Source organism: Lepidochelys kempii, chromosome 7 (genome assembly GCF_965140265.1).
Source record: "Lepidochelys kempii isolate rLepKem1 chromosome 7, rLepKem1.hap2, whole genome shotgun sequence".
NCBI lineage: Eukaryota > Metazoa > Chordata > Testudines > Cheloniidae > Lepidochelys > Lepidochelys kempii.
This window is the reverse complement of record NC_133262.1, coordinates 114,574,025-114,592,802: the sequence shown is the minus strand read 5'-3', so window position 1 is coordinate 114,592,802 and position 18,778 is coordinate 114,574,025. Positions and strand designations below refer to the sequence as shown.

The 18,778-nt window shown below is 41.2% G+C and overlaps 1 protein-coding gene across 4 annotated transcripts in view; it reads left to right on the top strand.

The window, feature by feature from the left end:
- Window positions 1-18,778, top strand: part of CASP7 (caspase 7) — a 38,638-nt gene that overhangs the window by 6,409 nt on the left and 13,451 nt on the right. For 2 of the 4 annotated variants that reach the window (XM_073354332.1, XM_073354329.1), the window contains exons 2-3: window positions 2,438-2,511; window positions 2,853-2,959. In XM_073354332.1, the coding sequence (XP_073210433.1) occupies window positions 2,509-2,511; window positions 2,853-2,959 (110 nt within the window). In that variant the 5' untranslated portion in view covers window positions 2,438-2,508. Of the gene's footprint in view, window positions 1-1,342; window positions 1,398-2,437; window positions 2,512-2,852; window positions 2,960-18,778 lie in introns of all 4 variants that reach the window. The other 2 variants (XM_073354330.1, XM_073354331.1) reach the window with 2 other exon arrangements.

Genomic DNA, 18,778 nt, shown 5'->3' with positions numbered 1-18,778 from the left:
GGCCAAGCCGTGTGGTGCAGCCCCGACCCAGCGCCCTGGCCGGAGTGGTCCTGGGGCGCAGGGCTCCCCATAGGGGTGATGGGGGGCAGGTTTGGAGCCCCTCTATCCCCCTATCCCCCCCTGTGCCTAATCCTCTCTAACTCTGTCCTTCCCCCCCTCCCCAATCCTTTCCCTTCCTTCTCCAGTGTCTGCCCCTACTGACTTAAGCCCATGTTCTACCTCCTGTCAGACCCCTCTAACCCCCACTCCAATTCTCTCCTCTCCCTTCCCATATCCGACCTCCGCTCTAACTCCGCTCTTTCCACCCCATGCTTCCACCCCCTCCCCCAGTGCCGGACCCTAACCCCTTCATTCCACCTCTCACTCCATGCCTGATCATCTTCCCCCCACCCTGTAACCATGGTTGCCCCGTCTTTTGTCCTGGCAAATCTGTAAGGGGGCTCTCAGTACACACTGCCGGATGTCCTGTCTTATGGGCTCAGAATCATCCTGTACTTTGTACTTCAGAGATGGCAACGCTACCTCTAACCCTCCTTCCGCCACCCCAGCTCCTGGACCCCACCTTCCAATGTCTATCCTTTTTCCTTGTCCCCAAGAATCTGACCCCGTCCTCCTCCTTCCTCACTGACCACTAGCAACTCATCCCCTCTAAGCTCCTTTTTCTTTCTGGCCCCAGAGCCTGATCCTGTCGTCCTTCCTACGCACCCCAGAGCTTAACCCTCCTCCGCCCCCCCCTTTCTGGCCACACTTTCTAACCCCCTGCTTCCCCCTAGCATCTGACCCTCCGCTTCCAGTGCCTGAGTCTTCCTCCAATCTTCAATGTTTTATCCCTTTCTTTTCCTCTTCCTTGAGCCCCAGAGGTTCTTCCCTTTCTGCCCCCCAGCCTTAGGCCTTGTCTACACCAGAAAGGTGGACTATACTGGTGTAGTTAAAGTGAAACAACACTCCATTTCCGTCCCGTGTGGATGCAGTTCTGTTGGTATAAAGGTGCTTTATTCCTGTCTATTCCTGTACAGGAAAGGGAATAAGCTATATTGCTATAAGATAACTTTATACTGATATAACTGCCTCCACACTGATGTAACTATTTTTGTTAAAAAAAAAAAAAAAATCACACCCAAGAGGCTAACAGTTCATTTAGAATCCCGCAATTCCCATAGGTAGTACAAATTATTCCATTTGTGCATTATTTTGCATTTATTAATGCTCATTTTCTTTCATGCATTCATTCACCTATCTGTATTAGGTCCCTTTGAAATTCCTTGTCTTCCCTAAATAATCTTTTCCCCTTTTGCAATAATTTGCAAATTCCGCCACCTTCAAAGTTCATATCCTTTTCCAGATCACCGAGAAACATATTAAACATCATCAGACTTAGCCCTAGTGCTTTATGAACTGTGAGTATTCATATTCTGCGGGGGCTGAAAACCACTTTCCCTTTTACTTTCAACCTGCACTGGGGTTGGTACACAGTATTCAGATCAATGTCCACACAACCTATCTAATATCTGTTTGCATAGTCCTATGTTCCACTGGTATCTAATCTGACAGTCCACGTTTCTAATCTGTCACTTGATGAGTTCAATAGGACATGTATGAGTAAGGGCTACTTTAATGAATAATTGTTTGCAGGAATGGGACAAGCATCAACTGTTCTGCTCTCCACTAAATACTGTGATTTTAAAAAAAAACTTTTCACCTGGTAAATAGTATGTTTTTTCTTATACAGGGGAAATGATTGCTTTCAGTTACACTGGCGTAATTCTGAAACAACTCCACTGACTTTGTGAAGTTGCTCTGAATTTATATTGGAGTGATTGAAAGCAGAATTTGTCCCAAGTGAAATAATTTACCGAGGGGGCTGCTATGAAATCTTAGAAGAGTAATATGCTTTTTAATTTCTGAGCATAACTTTCTTTACTTTTTTAAAAACACACGAATCTTAGGAAAATATAAAACAACTAATGTGTGAAGTAGACAGAAGTAGTGAAATTCAAAATTAAGACTGATCTACATCCATGAGTCACATCACTGTACTTTCCCCCCAAACACAATTGGATATATGTATGTGAGAAAAATCGAAATCTTCCATTAGTGTATGTTGTTGTAGTCATGCTGGTTCCAGAATATTAGAGAGCCAAGGTGAGTGGAGGTAATATGTCTTATTGCACTGACTTCTTTTGGGGAGAGAGAGAAATTTTTGAACTTGCACAAAGCTCTTCTTCAGGTCTGGGAAACTAGTTAGTTTGAAGTCTGAAGAAGAGCTCCGTGTAAGTTTGAAAGCTTGTTTCTCTCACCAACAGAAGCTGGTCCAATAAAAGATATTACCTCACCCAACTTGTCTCTAGAAAAATCAAAAGCATTCTTTTTGAGTTTTCAGGATATCTTCCAATTGGATTATAACTACTGTGGAATAACCTAAATATTTTGGTTTCAGATTTTTAGAGCTGCCTTTCCAACATACTGGTTTTGGTCCACTTTGACTGGATTACAAAGCATCTTGAAAGCATGGTATGAGGACCTTTCACTAAAAATGTATTTTTATTTTTGATCTTAGCTGCAGTTTATGGACAGATTTTTAGAGTCACTTTTTAATAATTACAATAAAAAATGTAGCAGCGGTGGTTGAATACGTGTAGTATTGGATTGATGCTGGATCCAAAAAACTATGGTTACTCCTAGCCTATGAAACATCCCGCAACATAGCAGATTGATGATTAACCCCAAATACATTTGGGGTTATGACTGGGGGATTTATTAGGCTTTTTAGTTACAGAAGTGTTTTAAAAAAATGATAGCACTCCTCAAAGGACACTTATATTCAAGTTCTCTGTTTTATTCTGTGTGCATAGATGGAAGAAAATCAATCTAGTCCTGTGCCCGCAGAGAAGGATGGAGATCGAGGTGATATGGTGGATGCAAGGCCAGACAGAAGTTTGAGACTCTCCTTGTTTGAAAAGTAAGTTTAGTTTTATTATATTTTTACATTTCAGTCTATATGCAATGGAATGAATCCCAGACCATCTATGCCCCAAAAGTGAACAGATACTGCTAGAAAAATGTTAAATATGCCATCTTAAATCAGGATTTAGAAAATTACATTCCGTCAGCGCTGCTTATGAATTTATACACCCCATGTCCATTGAAAGTATTTCTCTATCCAGACAGTGCATGATTGTATGGGAAGGAGAAACAGACCATGATGCTTATTCTTCACTTTTACTGTACTCCCATGATTTCAAAGACGAAAATCTTGGAAATTCCTAGTTGGCTTAATTTTAGATTTTATTAATAATAATTATTTATGGTTCTTTTTCAAACATGGTTGCTTAGTGTTGTTTTTAAATTCATATTTAGTCATCTAAATAAGTGGCCTGTCTTTCTGTCTTGAACAGAGAGTCTGATCAAAGGGTTAAAGCACAAGCCTATGAGTCAGATGATCTGAGTTTTCTTCTTGCCACAGACACAGTGTGAGCTTAGGCAAGTCCCTTAATTTCTCTGCCTCCATTTCCTTATTTCTAAAATGAGCATTTTGTGAGGCTCAATCAGCATAAAGCACTTTGAGGTTCTCTGATGGAAGACACAATAGGCTAAGTATTATAATCAATTTCCTAAATATTTTGAGTACAGCATTATTATTATTATAACCACAACCTCACATTTTCTGCAGATATAAAATGGAGGATGTAACATTTCACTTCCAGAATCAACAAAACTTTTTTTTTAAAAGGCTTATTCATTTAAAATGAATTAAACTTGTTTTAACAGTATACTAGCTTGTCTGTTCTAAGGGGAAATAGTCTATTTCTATCCTTATGCTAAATTGCTTACAGTTTACCTCTTGTTAATGAAGACCATTCATTGTGTGTTCGAGCAATCTGACTGGCTACTGTACCAGGCATCTATTCTTTGGGAATACCTTGAATCTACAAATCGAAGCTATATCACTCTTAAAATACTTCTGGACGTTTGTTGTACCTTAAAGCCAGGGTCTCAAAGTTAAAGGCCACATGCAGTAAGTCAGAGCAGGGCGTAGAATCCAAGCGTCTTGTCTGCCAAGACCATGCTCTACAAGCTAACATTACAACCCAGTAACACCTCAGTTTGAGACATTTCCTGGTGGTTAATTTTGGTTGTATTTAATGGTTCTTGGCTTTGTTCTTGCCATCAACTTTTCCTACCAGGTGGTCAGTACTTTCAAGGAAATATGTGTTATGCACTCAGTTTATTATTGCTAAAGTACATACGTGGGCACAAAAGGAAACGGTTAACTTGGTGCTGTTAACAAGGCACCTCTTTGTTCTAATGTAGAAGGGAACAGAATTGTGACACTATAGAAAGTGAATTGTGAACCATGCAGAAGGGGAAAACTTTGCAGCTCCTGTTAGCCCCTCTGTGGCTGCAGCTTGGGGATTCAGTTCCATGCAGCCCTAGAGCAGAGAAAGGAAGTAGTTGAAAATCTACACCAGTCTGGTGTATTTCTCTCAGTGCAGTAAAACTTACAACGCAGATCACAGCATAAATTGTTGCAGTCTCACCAGAAATCATTTCCATTGTGTGGCTTTTCCACAGCAAATCTGTGATGCTATCAATCCAGTCGCGGGCCTCTGCCTTAGGCACATGGCTAAGTGGCCCAGTGTCAGCTATCGAATTGCAACATGGCAATTTTCCTCTTCTTTTCTTCCAGTTGGGGGAATTTAATTCTGTATGTTTCATCTCTTTGAAAAGCTTTCTAGATTTATTACCATTTTAGGAAACAATGTGGTTCAAGGAAATAAGCTGATTTGTTAAAAATCACCTGCTTTTTTGCAAAAAGAAAAGGAGTACTTGTGGCACCTTAGAGACTAACCAATTTATCTGAGCATAAGCTTTCGTGAGCTACAGCTCACTTCATCGGATGCATACTGTGGAAAATACAGAAGATGTTCTTATACATACAAACCATGAAAAAATGGGTGTTTACCACCACAAAAGGTTTTCTCTCCCCCTACCCCACTCTCCTGCTGGTAATAGCTTATCTAAAGTGATCACTCTCCTTACAATGATAATACTCTCCAGCACAAATCCAGGGTTTAACAAGAATGTCTGAGGAATGGGGGTGGGGGGTGTGTAGGAAAAAACAAGGGGAAATAGGTTACCTTGCCACTCCCAGTCTCTATTCAAGCCTAAGTTAATTGTATCCAATTTGCAAATGAATTCCAATTCAACAGTCTCTTGCTGGAGTCTGGATTTGAAGATTTTCTGTTGTAATATCACAACTTTCATGTCTGTAATCGCATGAGCAGAGAGATTGAAGTGTTCTCTGACTGGTTTATGAATGTTATAATTCTTGACATCTGATTTGTGTCCATTTATTCTTTTACGTAGAGACTGTCTAGTTTGACCAATGTACATGGCAGAGGGGCATTGGTGGCACATGATGGCATATATCACATTGGTAGATGAGCAGGTGAACGAGCCTCTGATAGTGTGGCTGATGTTATTAGGCCCTGTGATGGTGTCCCCTGAATAGATATGTGGGCGCAGTTGGCAACAGGCTTTGTTGCAAGGATAAGTTCCTAGGTTAGTGGTTCTGTTGTGTGGTATGTGGTTGCTGGTGAGTATTCACTTCAGGTTGGGGGGCTGTCTGTAGGCAAGGACTGGCCTCTCTCCCAAGATTTGTGAGAGTGTTGGGTCATCCATCAGGATAGGTTGTAGATCCTTAATAATGCATTGGAGGGGTTTTAGTTGAGGGCTGAAGGTGACGGCTAGAGGCGTTCTGTTATTTTCTTTGTTAGGCCTGTCCTGTAGTAGGTGACTTCTGGGAACTCTTCTGGCTCTATCAATCTGTTTCTTCGCTTCCGCAGGTGGGTATTGTAGTTGTAAGAATGCTTGATAGAGATCTTGTAGGTGTTTGTCTCTGTCTGAGGGGTTGGAGCAAATGTGGTTGTATCGCAGAGCTTGGCTGTAGACAATGGATCGCGTGGTGTGGTCAGGGTGAAAGCTGGAGGCATGTAGGTAGGAATAGCGGTCAGTAGGTTTCCGGTATAGGGTGGTGTTTATGTGACCATCAAAACCTGCTTTTTTGTTTTGTTTCATTACCACTAGATGGCAGGCTAACATCGTTTTTGTTTGTTAAAAAAAAATCACCAGAGAGTGATCACTTAGAGAATCACAGTTGTATGAGCAATTGATATGGTTTTTATTTTGCTGAGCAGAAATCACAAGGTACTGCATGGCAAGCTTGATGACAATAAAAGTGTGAAAAGTTAATAGTTAAAAGAAAATTTGGCTGATGATTTGAAAAATATATGTGCATTCTCCATGTGATCTTTGGAAACAAAAATACGCTTTTTTCTCATCTCCTTTGTGTGATTCTGTAATACTTTTATGTGCCTTTATCTCTTTGTAAAAAATTCTCATTTCTTCACAGGATGCTTTAATATCTTACCTTTCATGCACTTAAGCATCACTTGGAATTTCAAAGATGTCACCCCAAATAGTAACAAGGCATTTTAAAATTCATGTTTTGTTCTGCCTCCCTCCACATAATTGCTCTGTCCATTGTGTGTCATATGAAAATATGTGTGTGGTGGGCATTGGAGAAGCACAGGAGCCATCATTTCTTTTAAGCATCCAGAGGCCAGAATTCAACACAAAGGGTAAAATTCTGGTCCCATTGAAGTCAGCGAGAGTTTAACCATTAACTTCAGTGGGGCTAGGATTTCATCCACAATGTATTTTTAAAACCAACTGAATGCCTCTATAGTATGGCAGAGTAGAGCTTGCTTTGTTAGCATCCCTTGTTGTATTTTTAGTGCACTTGGCTAAAGTGAAGCATCCATGGGCAGTGGCTGTAAGAATTTGGATACCAGTACAACTATTATTGAATTGTATAGAACTGTTTGTCCTTGGGTTACTTTACCTTTTGCCCACTGCTCTTCTCTATTTCTTTTACATTTCGTATTCCCCTTCTCAGGGCATGTCTACACTATAAACTTAAGTTGACTGTGTGGGGAGAGGAGAGCCCGGAGGGGGGTGGGGGTCAGCTGGGTTCCCAGTGGGGAGATCTGTGCCCAGTGTCTGGTTGGCTGCCACGTTCCCAGAAGGGAGCTGAGAAGCCCAGTGCAGTTGTCCCATTCCTGGCAGGGAGCGGGAAGCCGAGAGCTATGGGTCAGCCAGGCTTCCGGTGGGGACATCCGCACCCAGAGTCTGGTCAGCTGCCATGCTCCCAATGTGGAGCTGAAAGCCCGGGTGGCAGCCCGAATTGGAGCCAGGAGCCTGGATGGCAGCCTGGCTACAAGCCGGGATCCCGGGAGCCAGCCGAGCAGAGCGCCGAAGTGGCAGCCTGAGCTAGGAGCCTGAGTGGCAGCCTGGCTTGGAGTGGAGACCGGGCAGCAGGCCAGCTATTTTTTTGTCAATTTCATGGCTCCAGGGGAAGCCTCTAGGGGTGGTGAAAGTTATTACATCAGTATAGCAGGGCACTTACATCTGCAGGAGCAAGGCTGTAGTGTGTACACTGACCTAATTAGGTCGACCTAAGGCATCTTACACTTTAGTGTTGACCAGACCTCAGTTGGAAAGAATTTTCTAGTATATAAATAAGTATCTATTTAAGAACTCTTAAGTTACTGTAACAGCATCCAGGCTCAGACCCCCTCAAGTGCACCCCTTAGGTGACAGGCCTGACTTCATGCAATTAACTCTATATGGAGTTAATATGCTTCCACCATCTTAGACAGGATCTCCAGGCTGCAGCCTCCTGTTTCTCAACCATGTTAACAACACAGACACAATTCAATTTTGGCACCTGTAAGCTTTTCCCTTTGGGAGCCTGTGACACTATACATTTGCTCTGATGTATAAATAGCATCTTTGGAACAAATAATTATTTATTCATTCCTCAAAGGTGCAAAGGGTAAAAACAATAAAAGACCCTTAACTTACACCGTACGTTTTTCTTGAGATGGAGTTAGCTGAGCTGATTGGGTCTCTGTAATATTGCTACAGTATTTCTATAAAGCAGTTAATTTTGCCTTCAGTAAGAATCAAAGCAAAAACCTATAACAATTTGAGAGCTCTCATTTTAATTAAATTGAGAAAAAACATCATCAATCTGTGTTTTGCTCTTCAGCTCATCAGCAGTTATGACATCCTCAGTTAAATAGACTATACACTCAAATTTTACATGAGCTTTCTCCGTTTTGCAAACTGAAATTCACATGAAAAAAGACTTACAAGTATAGAGAACTTTTTCATATTTCCTGTTTCTCCCAGGGCTATAGAGCATCAGGTTATGAGAACCATGGACTGAAATCATAGAATTGTAGGATTGGAAGGGACCTCGAGAGGTCATCTAGTCCAGTCCCCTGCACTCATGGCAGGACTAAGTATTATCTAGACCATCCCTGACAGGTAATCTTTCACCACCCATGTCTCTGTGTATCAAAATTTTTCAAAACAAAGAGCCAAATCTTTAGCTAGTGCAAAGTCTGCATAGCTTTATTGAAATAAATGTACCCCAATAAACACCAGCTAAGGTTCTACATTAAAATGTCATCAAAAATTCCTTCTTTCTTTTTTTTTCTTTTTCTTTTTGGAAGCGGGGGTTGGGGGTGGGAATTGTGGCGTTGGGGGTGGGTTTTTTTCCTTCATGCATTTGCACAAAACCAGAGTCTGCTGCGTGATTCTCATGCTGGAACTAGAATGGTAGGTTGGTAGAGCAATTTGTTCAGTGAGACCTGAATCATTTGAAGAATATACGTGTACATGGATTAATAACCAGTTACAATGACAGCTTTGGAGATTTAGGGAGATGGGGAATTTAAGGCTGACAAGAGATGCTCTTTTGTTGTTCTCTTTCATCCTCCCGGGAGTTATTTTCCACCCACCTTTGATTACCAGCAGTTTCCTTTTATTTGTTTGACAAGATACATCACAGGTAAGGATTTCAGGAGGAATTGTTTCTCAGAATGTGCTCTCGTTTGGTTTCCCCTCACGTCTACATACAGGGTGTGCAACTTATAAAAATGTATTGTGCAGGCCACTTGAAACACTGAACTTTGGGAAAAGAGCCCCTTCAGTACAGCACAGCATTGCCTTATTTACAGAAAAGCAAGTAGGGTAGGGTTGTCAGCATCTGCTTACAAAGCAATTGTAAAATTAGTCACTTCATGAAGTCTGAGTGCTCCTACCTTGTCCTAGTGTTGAAATCCTAATGATGAGCTGAATGACACCTCATTGGTTTCAGCAGCACCTTTGTATGTTTTTTTTACTGCAGTGTGCAGTTAAACAGTGAGCTTTGAAGCCACCAAATATTACAGATTTTTTTAAAAAATTAAACATTTATGTGACAAGTATTTCCTGTGTCCTCACAACAGCTAGGATAAAAATTGTCAGGCTTCCTGCTCCAGTTAATAGCTGATTGATCTCTTGCTATCTGGAACCATAAACTGATTGTGTCCAGATACAATGGTGATGGACACAATGTGAGTAGATGGGCTTCTGGATGGATGTATCAGGAAGATATTTTATCCACATTGTATTGTCTTGTGATTATGGCATTGGATTGGGAATTTGGGAGATCTGTATTCAATTCCCAGTTCTGCCTCAGGCTTCCTTTTTGTCCTTTGGCAAGTCACTTACCATCCCTGTGTCTTAGTACCCTAGCTGTCAAATAAAGATAATGATCCTTCCTTTTCACCCATTCTTCCTCTGTCTTGTCTAGTTCAATTGTAAGCTCCCTCAGGTAGGGGCTGTCTTTCTTTGTGTTTCTAGTGTACCAAGCACAATGAGGGCCAGTCTCGTTTGGGGCTTGCAGGTGCTATTATAATCTAAACAGTAAGTAGCAATGATAAAAATCATATGTGCTTTCTGTCTGAAGCATTTGGCATTTCATCAGTTTGAGAGAGGATTACTGAACTAGGTGGTGTTTGCTGGTTATGGCAATTCCTGTGTGAGTAATAAAAGTATACTTTGGAAGATTTTTTTTCTCATATAATACACCAGGAATTTTTCACTTCTAATTAGTCTTTCTTTACCTTTTTTTGGTGAGAATCTAGAACTCAGTCACTAGAGAACACCTGCAGCCAGGCGGGTGTTGGCATAACAGTTCATTGAACCCAATCGGTACTTGTTCTTTTCTCCTAGAGACATTTGCATGTGGTACATAGTGTAAATGCTCAGCTATCTTGGAACTGTATTTTAGCAATCACAGCAGCAGGTAGGGTTCCCACCTCTGAGGTACAAAAAACCAAGACATCCAGGATAAAAAAACCAGGACATCCATAAAATCAAACACTTGGCAGTGTGTACCAAGCACCCTCACAGATATCTTACAGGACAGCTACTTCCAAAAAGTGATCCTAGCAAAACCTGGATAGGTGGCAACCCTAGCAGCGGATCAAGTATCAGGTTTGCTTTTAATTATAGTAATTTGCCTGTCTCTTTGCAAGGAAGCCAAGATAATAAAAAATAATTCAAAGTTTAGGGGAAAGCAAATCACACGTCATTTATTATTTTTTCCATTTTTTACATAAGCAACCAACAACAAAGAAATGGAAAAATGCAAACAAAATGTATAGGCATTAGAATACATAAAAAGTAAATTATATGGGAACTATTTCTAAGATACAGAGTACTAAGGATTTGTTGTTCTTTTTTAACTGTCTGTTCACTTGGGTTAAAAGTTTTCAGAAATGCTCTTTGTTATCCTGCTGTGGTGGGTAAGAGTTTGTTAAAAGGTAAAGTTGTGCTATTCCACCTCACTTTCCTTTCCTAAAGTCCCTCACCGGAGCACTGATAGAATCATAGTGATGAGATGTTTTCTGCCTGTCAGCAAAGGTGGATCAGGCCTGCATGACCTCAGCAGCTTGCTAGGCCATAGCCATGGGGGTTTGAATAGCCCCACAGAAAAGTCCAGCGTAACCCACTGCTGACATAGGCGAACCTTTGGGCCTGAACGCAGAGCATCCTGTTTCACTGTCCATTATAGTCCTGAGCATGGTGGGCTCTTAACATTACTAAAGAAGATTAAACTTGCTCTTGGACACAAGGGTGAAACTATTTTCAGATGCAGAGTGGAGTGATATTTGATGATGAGCCAAGGTACTGTACAGTGTCATATCTCTCCTTCCTCCTCGGTTGCTGCCTTTGTGGGAGTGTCGTGAATGAATTCCCTGAAATAATTCAGACATCATGTTCTCCCCAGCTAAAGGTCACTCTGATGGCACAATGCTCTTGCTATTTCATATGCAAAGATATTCTGGAAAAGTGTACTTTTTTGCTTTGCTTTGTTTAGTTTTATTATTAGCTTTTATTAGTATGATGTTTATATAAAATGTCTCTTTAGTTTATTAATATTATTATTATATTATTATTAATACCTGTGGTGATGGTGGTATATAGCATAATTAGAAATTATCTGTGTATGTTATACAGCCTAAGATCCAATCCTGAGGGATCTCAATTTGCACAACTCCGATGGGAGGTTCATACATATAGGACTTGCAGAACAGAACTGTCTCCTGAAAAGTTATCTGTCCTCTTTTGTGTTTGTAAAGCCCTTAGTGACTTTTAGGTGCTATATAAATCCTATCATGTATCACACAAAAAATTCATGAGTTACCACCCAACAGAGTGTTGGGCAAAGTAACAGAAATGTAAACCTAGGGTTAGAGAATAGAGCTTGCACTTTATTGGCTCCATTTAATTGTGAATATTACACTGCAGTGCTATCATGTAAGAGTGTGAATAGAAATTTGCAGAAAACAACGTGCTGTGTACAAAAGAACAGGAGACTGCTGCCTGACTTCTTAATTTTTTGACTGTTGCTAAATGTTTACACAATACTTGTCAGATATAGCCTATGTCCAATATTTGTACTAACATGTAACTGAATGAGCCCCACTTTGCTTCCTATAGTGAATAAAACTGCAAAGAAAGAATTAATTTTGAATACTATTGACTGTAACTCAAGTTAATATGTAGTTATAAAAGGACAAGAACAATGTATTTGTTTAGATTTTATAAACTGCTCATCTCAAACTCTGGGTGCATCTACAAGATGGAAAACGTGCCAGAAGTTACACACTAAGGCTATGTCTACACTACGAAATTAGGTCGAATTTATAGAAGTCGGTTTTTTAGAAATCGGTTTTATATATTCGAGTGTGTGTGTCCCCACAGAAAATGCTCTAAGTGCATTGGTTCTGATCCCGTAAACAGCTGTACTTGGTAGACCCCGCCATTCCACAGAGAGCCATTGACTTCAGTGGCTTTTCATGTGTGGGGAGCCTTTGTGGAGCAGCTTGCAGGATGAGGGCCTAAGCCATTGGATGGCTTAAGAGAATCTAGGCCCTTTGTTGTTTAACTCCCTCTTTGAATTCAGTCTAGGTGGGTAACAGAAAGTTACTTCCTTTGAAAACTTTTAAGTGGCCTTTGTGCAGTGAGTTACAGTCACAGTATAGTTCCAAAGTTATCCTAAAAAATGCCACTGGGCCTGGAACTGATTGTCAGTCTTAGTAAAGAAGCTGAGAACTGAATAGTCACTATGGCTAATCCTGCAGACTTTTATGCACAAGTCTAACTTTACAGTCACAAATAGCCCCATTGATTTCAGTGGGCCCCCCACAATAGTAAAGTAAGCACTTGCATAAGGGTTTGCAGTATTGGAGCTTAAGCCTGAAGTACGCTTGCCCTCTTCTCTCTCCTTCCCAAAATTGAGGCTCAAAATTGAGGCACATGTTCACTCAGCTCCTGTCAGGACCAACATTCCCTTTTTCTTTTCTCTCCTGAAGGAAGGGTTTCCTGTTCTGGTGAAAAGGTTCTTATGGTAATATTTGATAGTCCCCTCACTTTCTCATTGGAGTATTTTTCTAAAGCATGATTTAGAATTCTTCCAAGGTTGGTTATTTCATTAGTGAAAATCCTTCAAAGCTGGTAGTAATTTCAGTTAATTCAGGCAGATACGCTGGTCCCCTTAGGCAAATTAGTAGTGTAAACATTTGTTTGAATTCCATTTATCTTCCCTGTGTTTTTGAAGGTTAATTGTTTCTTTGTCATCAGAGGTTGGTTACTTGAATTGTTAAACTACTGGCCAGTTTTTCTTACAACCATTTCCTAAAGTGGTATGACAGTGAAGATTGACCTCTGTTAAACAAGATGGAACAATTATTAGATTTTATAAAATGCTTACAGTTGAATAATACTTAGGGCTTACATCGCATTCTTCAAAGCACTTGAGAGGAAGTTAAGATTTATCCCCATTTTACAGATGAGAAACCTGAGAAACAGAGAGATGAGGTGAATTGTCAAGAACATAGTGACTCAATAGCAGAGATGGGAATGAACCCCAAGCTCCTAATTCCCAGTCCAATGTCTTATCCACAGTACCATCCTGCCAGTTACAGTGATTTCAGTTATAGTGATTTCAGTTCCACATTTCAGTGTCTTGACTTCTTACATAAAGGGCCCGACCCTGAATACTTTATGCACAAACTTCGTTGTCAATCCCAATGCCAATTTTAAAACTTGGTGTTCAAGTCTGGTTCAACCGGTGTAGTTGGGGAAGGCACTCACCAAATATACCTACTCCTTAACCCACCTAATATCCTTTCTGTCTAAAGACTTGTAACACACAAGATTCTTTGCACAAATAAAATACGGGGCATTTGGACATTCAAGCATTGGCATGTTCCTTCCACCCCCAAAATGGTATTTCTCTAATACAGAGTTGAGGGGGAAAGGGGACAGCATAATTATGTATTATGTGTAGGCTGCTCTGAGTGTATGTGCCACTTTACTCAAGTAGATGTATCAAAGAACAAAATCTCTGCTTCAAAGAATTTATAACCTAAAAAGTACCAGTCAGGTACAAACAAAGAGTGGCTTGTGTCTGTTATTGCAGACAGGCTTCAAGTACAGGTACTTGTAAGGTGTGATGTGATAGGAGAGAGAAGGGTAACTGCGGGTGTTTGATAGATTAGAAAATCTGAAGAGGAGGAAGGAGTAAAAGAGAGCGGTTAGGAGTGAATCTTGAGTAGAATGTAGGAATGTTATGAAAACCGTATAATAACAAACCAAAGCATGGCCATAAGAATGCCACAGATAGAAACTGACCACAAAAATTGTATCATTTAAGCTGATACTTAAAAACAAATATGAAACCAGAGACAGCTATTTTTAGAAGTACTTTGGTAATGAAGTCCTAACAACAATTCCTCCAGACCACTTGAGAGGCATAGAGCAACACATTTTCCATGCTGAGGAAAGCACCAAAGTCCTTACAAGGTTCTGTTGAGATTTTAAACTAATACTGTTTCCTGCTCACCCATCCAACTTACAATATTGTGACATAATGGGAAATATTCTCAAACACAGATTAGTAGTTGGTAGATAGATGTCTGTATTACATCACTACTATTCATCCATCACTTGCCGGCTCTAATAGAAAGGCAAAGACTGAATGGGCCATAGCAGGACTGGCATCTGATACTTAGGATCATGAGATAATCATGATCAGAAGTATGGGATAGTTTATACTCTGTGAACAGAAGGCTTCAGTTTCTAGAACAGGCAATAAATTCTCTTTTCAATAGAATTTTATGTTCAGTCATACAAATGAATGACTGTCCTTGCAAAGCACATTAAGGCAGCGGTGCCCAAACTTTTCCTGTTGTGCCCCGCCCCCTTACCAGTAATGGAATCTGTCCACCTCCCCTCCATTACTGCACAGTTGTCTCAGCAGTGGAGCGGGGGCTGAAAGCAGGACTGGGCGCAGAACTGGGGATGAGGGAGGAGCTTGGGCTAGAGGAGGAATTGGCCTGGGGTAGAGAGGGAATGAGAGCAGGGCTGGAGCTGGGCTGGGGACAGAGCAGGGCTGGGTGGCACTCCTTCCCCTCTCTCCATGGGGGCAGGCCTGGGCCGCACCATGCAGCCCCGCCTCTCCCCTCCCCCTCCTCCCCCCGAATGTTCCTGTGCGTGCCACAATTTGGGAACCACTGCGTTAAGGGGACATGTCAGCTTAAAAAAAGCACACTGATCTTAAATTTCTTCAGTATTCTTACAGATACCCAAAATGACTACAACTAGAAGAGATCAGAGAATTCTAGTTTGAGCATTTGACAGCACATTGTTCACAGTCAATTTCATATTCTTCCCCCCTTTTGTATAGTCAGTTAGGTAATCGGTTTTTCCCCAGTTGTTTATGTGGGTCTTCCATAGAGGAATAGTGGAGGCAGAACACTTGAAAAATGTGCTTGTAAAACCATCCAGATTGGCAGGACTCTGGAGCCTCTCTGCAGTATCTCAAGCTACTTCTAACTCACTTTGATCCAAATAGGCTTCAAGTTGACAGTGTATCTTTAGCTATACACATCCATCAATAAATCCCCAAAAGCCCCTAACCTTGGGGGGAGAAGGGACTTTCTAAGCCTCCTCCCTGCTTTCAAAACCAAAGTCTAGTTTACTGCAGAGTGTCACTTCACAATTCATTTTTGATTCAATTTCCTCTTTAAAAAAAATTCCCTTTCACACAGGAGTGGACCCTTGCTATTTGTAATTTTGTCTTTATTCTCCTACTCCTCTGTATAGCCACTTCATTGACTGACTATTCTCTTCCAGGCAGAGATATTGTTTCCTTTATATACAAATCACCATTGAGCCTATTCCTCACAAGGGAAAGAAACTCATGGTTTTCAAAAGTTCACAAATGGAAATGGATCCTTGTCAGACTTTTTTTTTTTTTAATCCCTGCTAACTTTCAGCGGCAGTAATGGGATTAGTTTAGCGACAGCTTGTGTGGGTGAGATCACATTTTCTTCCTGCCAATACTTATCTTCTCTTCTTGCTGTAGAATTTCCCAGTTTATGTTGCTTTTCCAAGAAGTGGCCTTGCTTACCTGAACAAAGTGCTATTACAGACTCTGGCCTCTCTGGCACAATGTTCAATATTGCTGGAAGCTGCAGAGTTAAATCCCTTTTGCAATGTGCTGGATATCTGTCCTTATTAATAAGGTCCACCACTCATTGGGTCCAGTTTGATCATCATGTTGAGACTGCAATATCTTTTGTGGAAATATACATGGCTACAGTTACAGAGTATTAGGGGGCTTATTCCTTCACCCACTTACTTCCCTGGTCCTTCTCGCATGAACAGAGAGCAACAATACCTGAAGTCCAAAGGTGCAAACAATTCGATGTTTATTGGGGTGAACTTCCAGCAAGCATGATTCCAGTTTCCTTCCTTAGTATCCTCCTTCCCAGCTCTGACACCACAGAGCCTTACACCTGTGTCCCTGTTCCCATTCCTACCCTTAGCCAAACATGATTCCAACTTCCTTACTCCCATTTCCCCCTTTAGCAAAACATGATTCCAATTTTCTTACCCCCATTCCCTGTTCCCATCTCCCCCACACACCCATCCACTTCCTCATTGACTACAGATTATATAGTAAAACTTGAGTTCTGCTTAGCTATACCTTAACCAATCATTTTCCTGAAATTTAACTAACCAATCCTAACATATTGTAACATGATTATGTAACCAATTATATCCCACCACCTTAATTAGTTTACACCCAGCAAAATTAATTATACAGCAGACAGGAACAATCACAGAACCAGACAGAGATTATACAGACAAACAATAGCAAAGTGGGAACTATAATGACAAGACAATACAGAAGTGAGGATTTCACATCCCAGCTATTGATAAGTGAGTTCTTGCCAGACGGGATGCTATCAAACTAAGTTTCCTTTTACATTTTCTAGGCATTTCCCTTTCTCTGGAGGTGATAGGAATACAATTCTGTCCTGATAGTGCCTAACAGCCCAATAGCACCTTATTTCAATGTGACTAGTTTGGAATGTGAGGATGTGACTGTTCGCTTCCTAGCTTATGGCTGCCTCTGCTGCTTAGCCAAAGGCCTTAGCCTAAGAACAGGGCCTCAGACTGTCACAGTAAGAGAAGGCCCTTACACCAGCAGACAGTGATTTTGATTCTTTCTTTTGTACCTCTAGAACTAGCCAAGTGATAAGAATACACCTAAATTCTTAAAGTACAGGCCTTTGCAGACAGGCCTGAATATCTTTATCCTAACACTCCACCCCTTTTTTTTCTTTTGGGATCCTCCTGCCCAGGTATCCCTGGAAAAGCATAGGACATATGGCGACACATTTCCTGATAGGGCCAGGCATCAAGGTGGAAGGTGTCGATATTCCATTTGTCCCACTGCCCTTTGTGTCGTATGGGCATACCACGCCTGCACCTGCACCTTCTCTCATATGGGCATACCACGCCTATTCCAATTAGTGTTCCTATTCCAATTAGTGTTCCAATTAGTGTCCCATTATAGTGGGCCCGAGAAGGTTAGGTCCAGGTTGTCTAGTACACTGCAGGATTTGGAGGGCTTATTACATTACTTATAGGTTATCTCCCTATGCAACGTAACACAAGTACAGTTAACAATTCGAAATCCCCAGCAACACTGAGTCCTGACCACTGCAGTATGGTCCAACATCCGAGACACCCCCAAAACACTGCCTCTCCTCCTTCAATGGGGTCACGATCTTGTGTCCAGTTGCTGGCAGTTGCAACAAGCTTCCCCTGGAGGTTTTGCTTGCTTTTTGTCCATATCATAAGTCCATTGAATGTTCACAGAGAAATGGGATATTGTCCAAATCAGCTTGATCACTTGGTATGGAATCAGGCAGTAAGCCCTGGCTTATTCACAGCAATAAGATTCACAGATCCATTTGTGCACCAAAGTCCATATAGCAGCATGTAGATGTGTGTAGTTTGGTTATGGGCTGGTGTAATTGTGCCCCCAGTAATATGTACATTCCAAGCAAAACACCTTATACACAGTATACCCAATTGTCCACCCCTTGCATAGGCCATTGATCCTGCTCCTCAATAGTCATAGGAGAGGGGCACATCCAAACATCATCTATTGATTTACACTATTTTACACACCCCTTCATTAATTCCCAGTGAGCTCCTCCCCTTTTCATTATTTCCATAGGGCTTGTGGGGGCCACCTTAGCTGCCATTCCATTTCCAGGTACCACAGTAGCTATTACACAGGTGCTGGCCTCCTAGTTGAACATTTTGCATTCCCATACACATCTTTCCCCCCAAGGTCAGCCTTTTGAAGCCATCCCCCACCCACATCATGAGGTTTTCTGTTCATTAAAACACAACAATGCCAGCAACAAGACAAACACCACAGACAAACAACACAAAACATAGATCCATGGTATTCTGAGTTATTCTTCCGCTGGCACCAGCTTGCTCGTAGAGTGTCTGAAAAACAAAATAAACAATTTCCACCCCCCTGGTGGGGACAGATTATTGCTTAATAATAATACCACTTTCTTTTACAAATTTCCTTGCTAATTGCAGGAAAAACAGAAGAATTACCTCCAGGCTGTCCTTATTTTGTTCTATAGTCAGGCTAGTGAATTACCTCACTCACTGGTCATTTATGAAATTCATGAGATGGTGTACCTCAGTTTCCCCTCTTGTACAACAGACCAAGTTTGCAATAGTTTCTCTGCTGTACCAAGCTTTAAGTTTATTCTCAGGTAATAGCTGAGACACAGCTTCAGATTTTAGCACTGTACACACGCACACACACACACCCTTTAAGGTTAACCTGTCCCCCTTATTTTCAGGCTTGACTTGTTTTTTTCACCTCCCTTTCCTGGAGGGCCGTAGCTCACGAAAGCTCATGCTCAAATAAATTGGTTAGTCTCTAAGGTGCCACAAGTACTCCTTTTCTTTTTGCGAATACAGACTA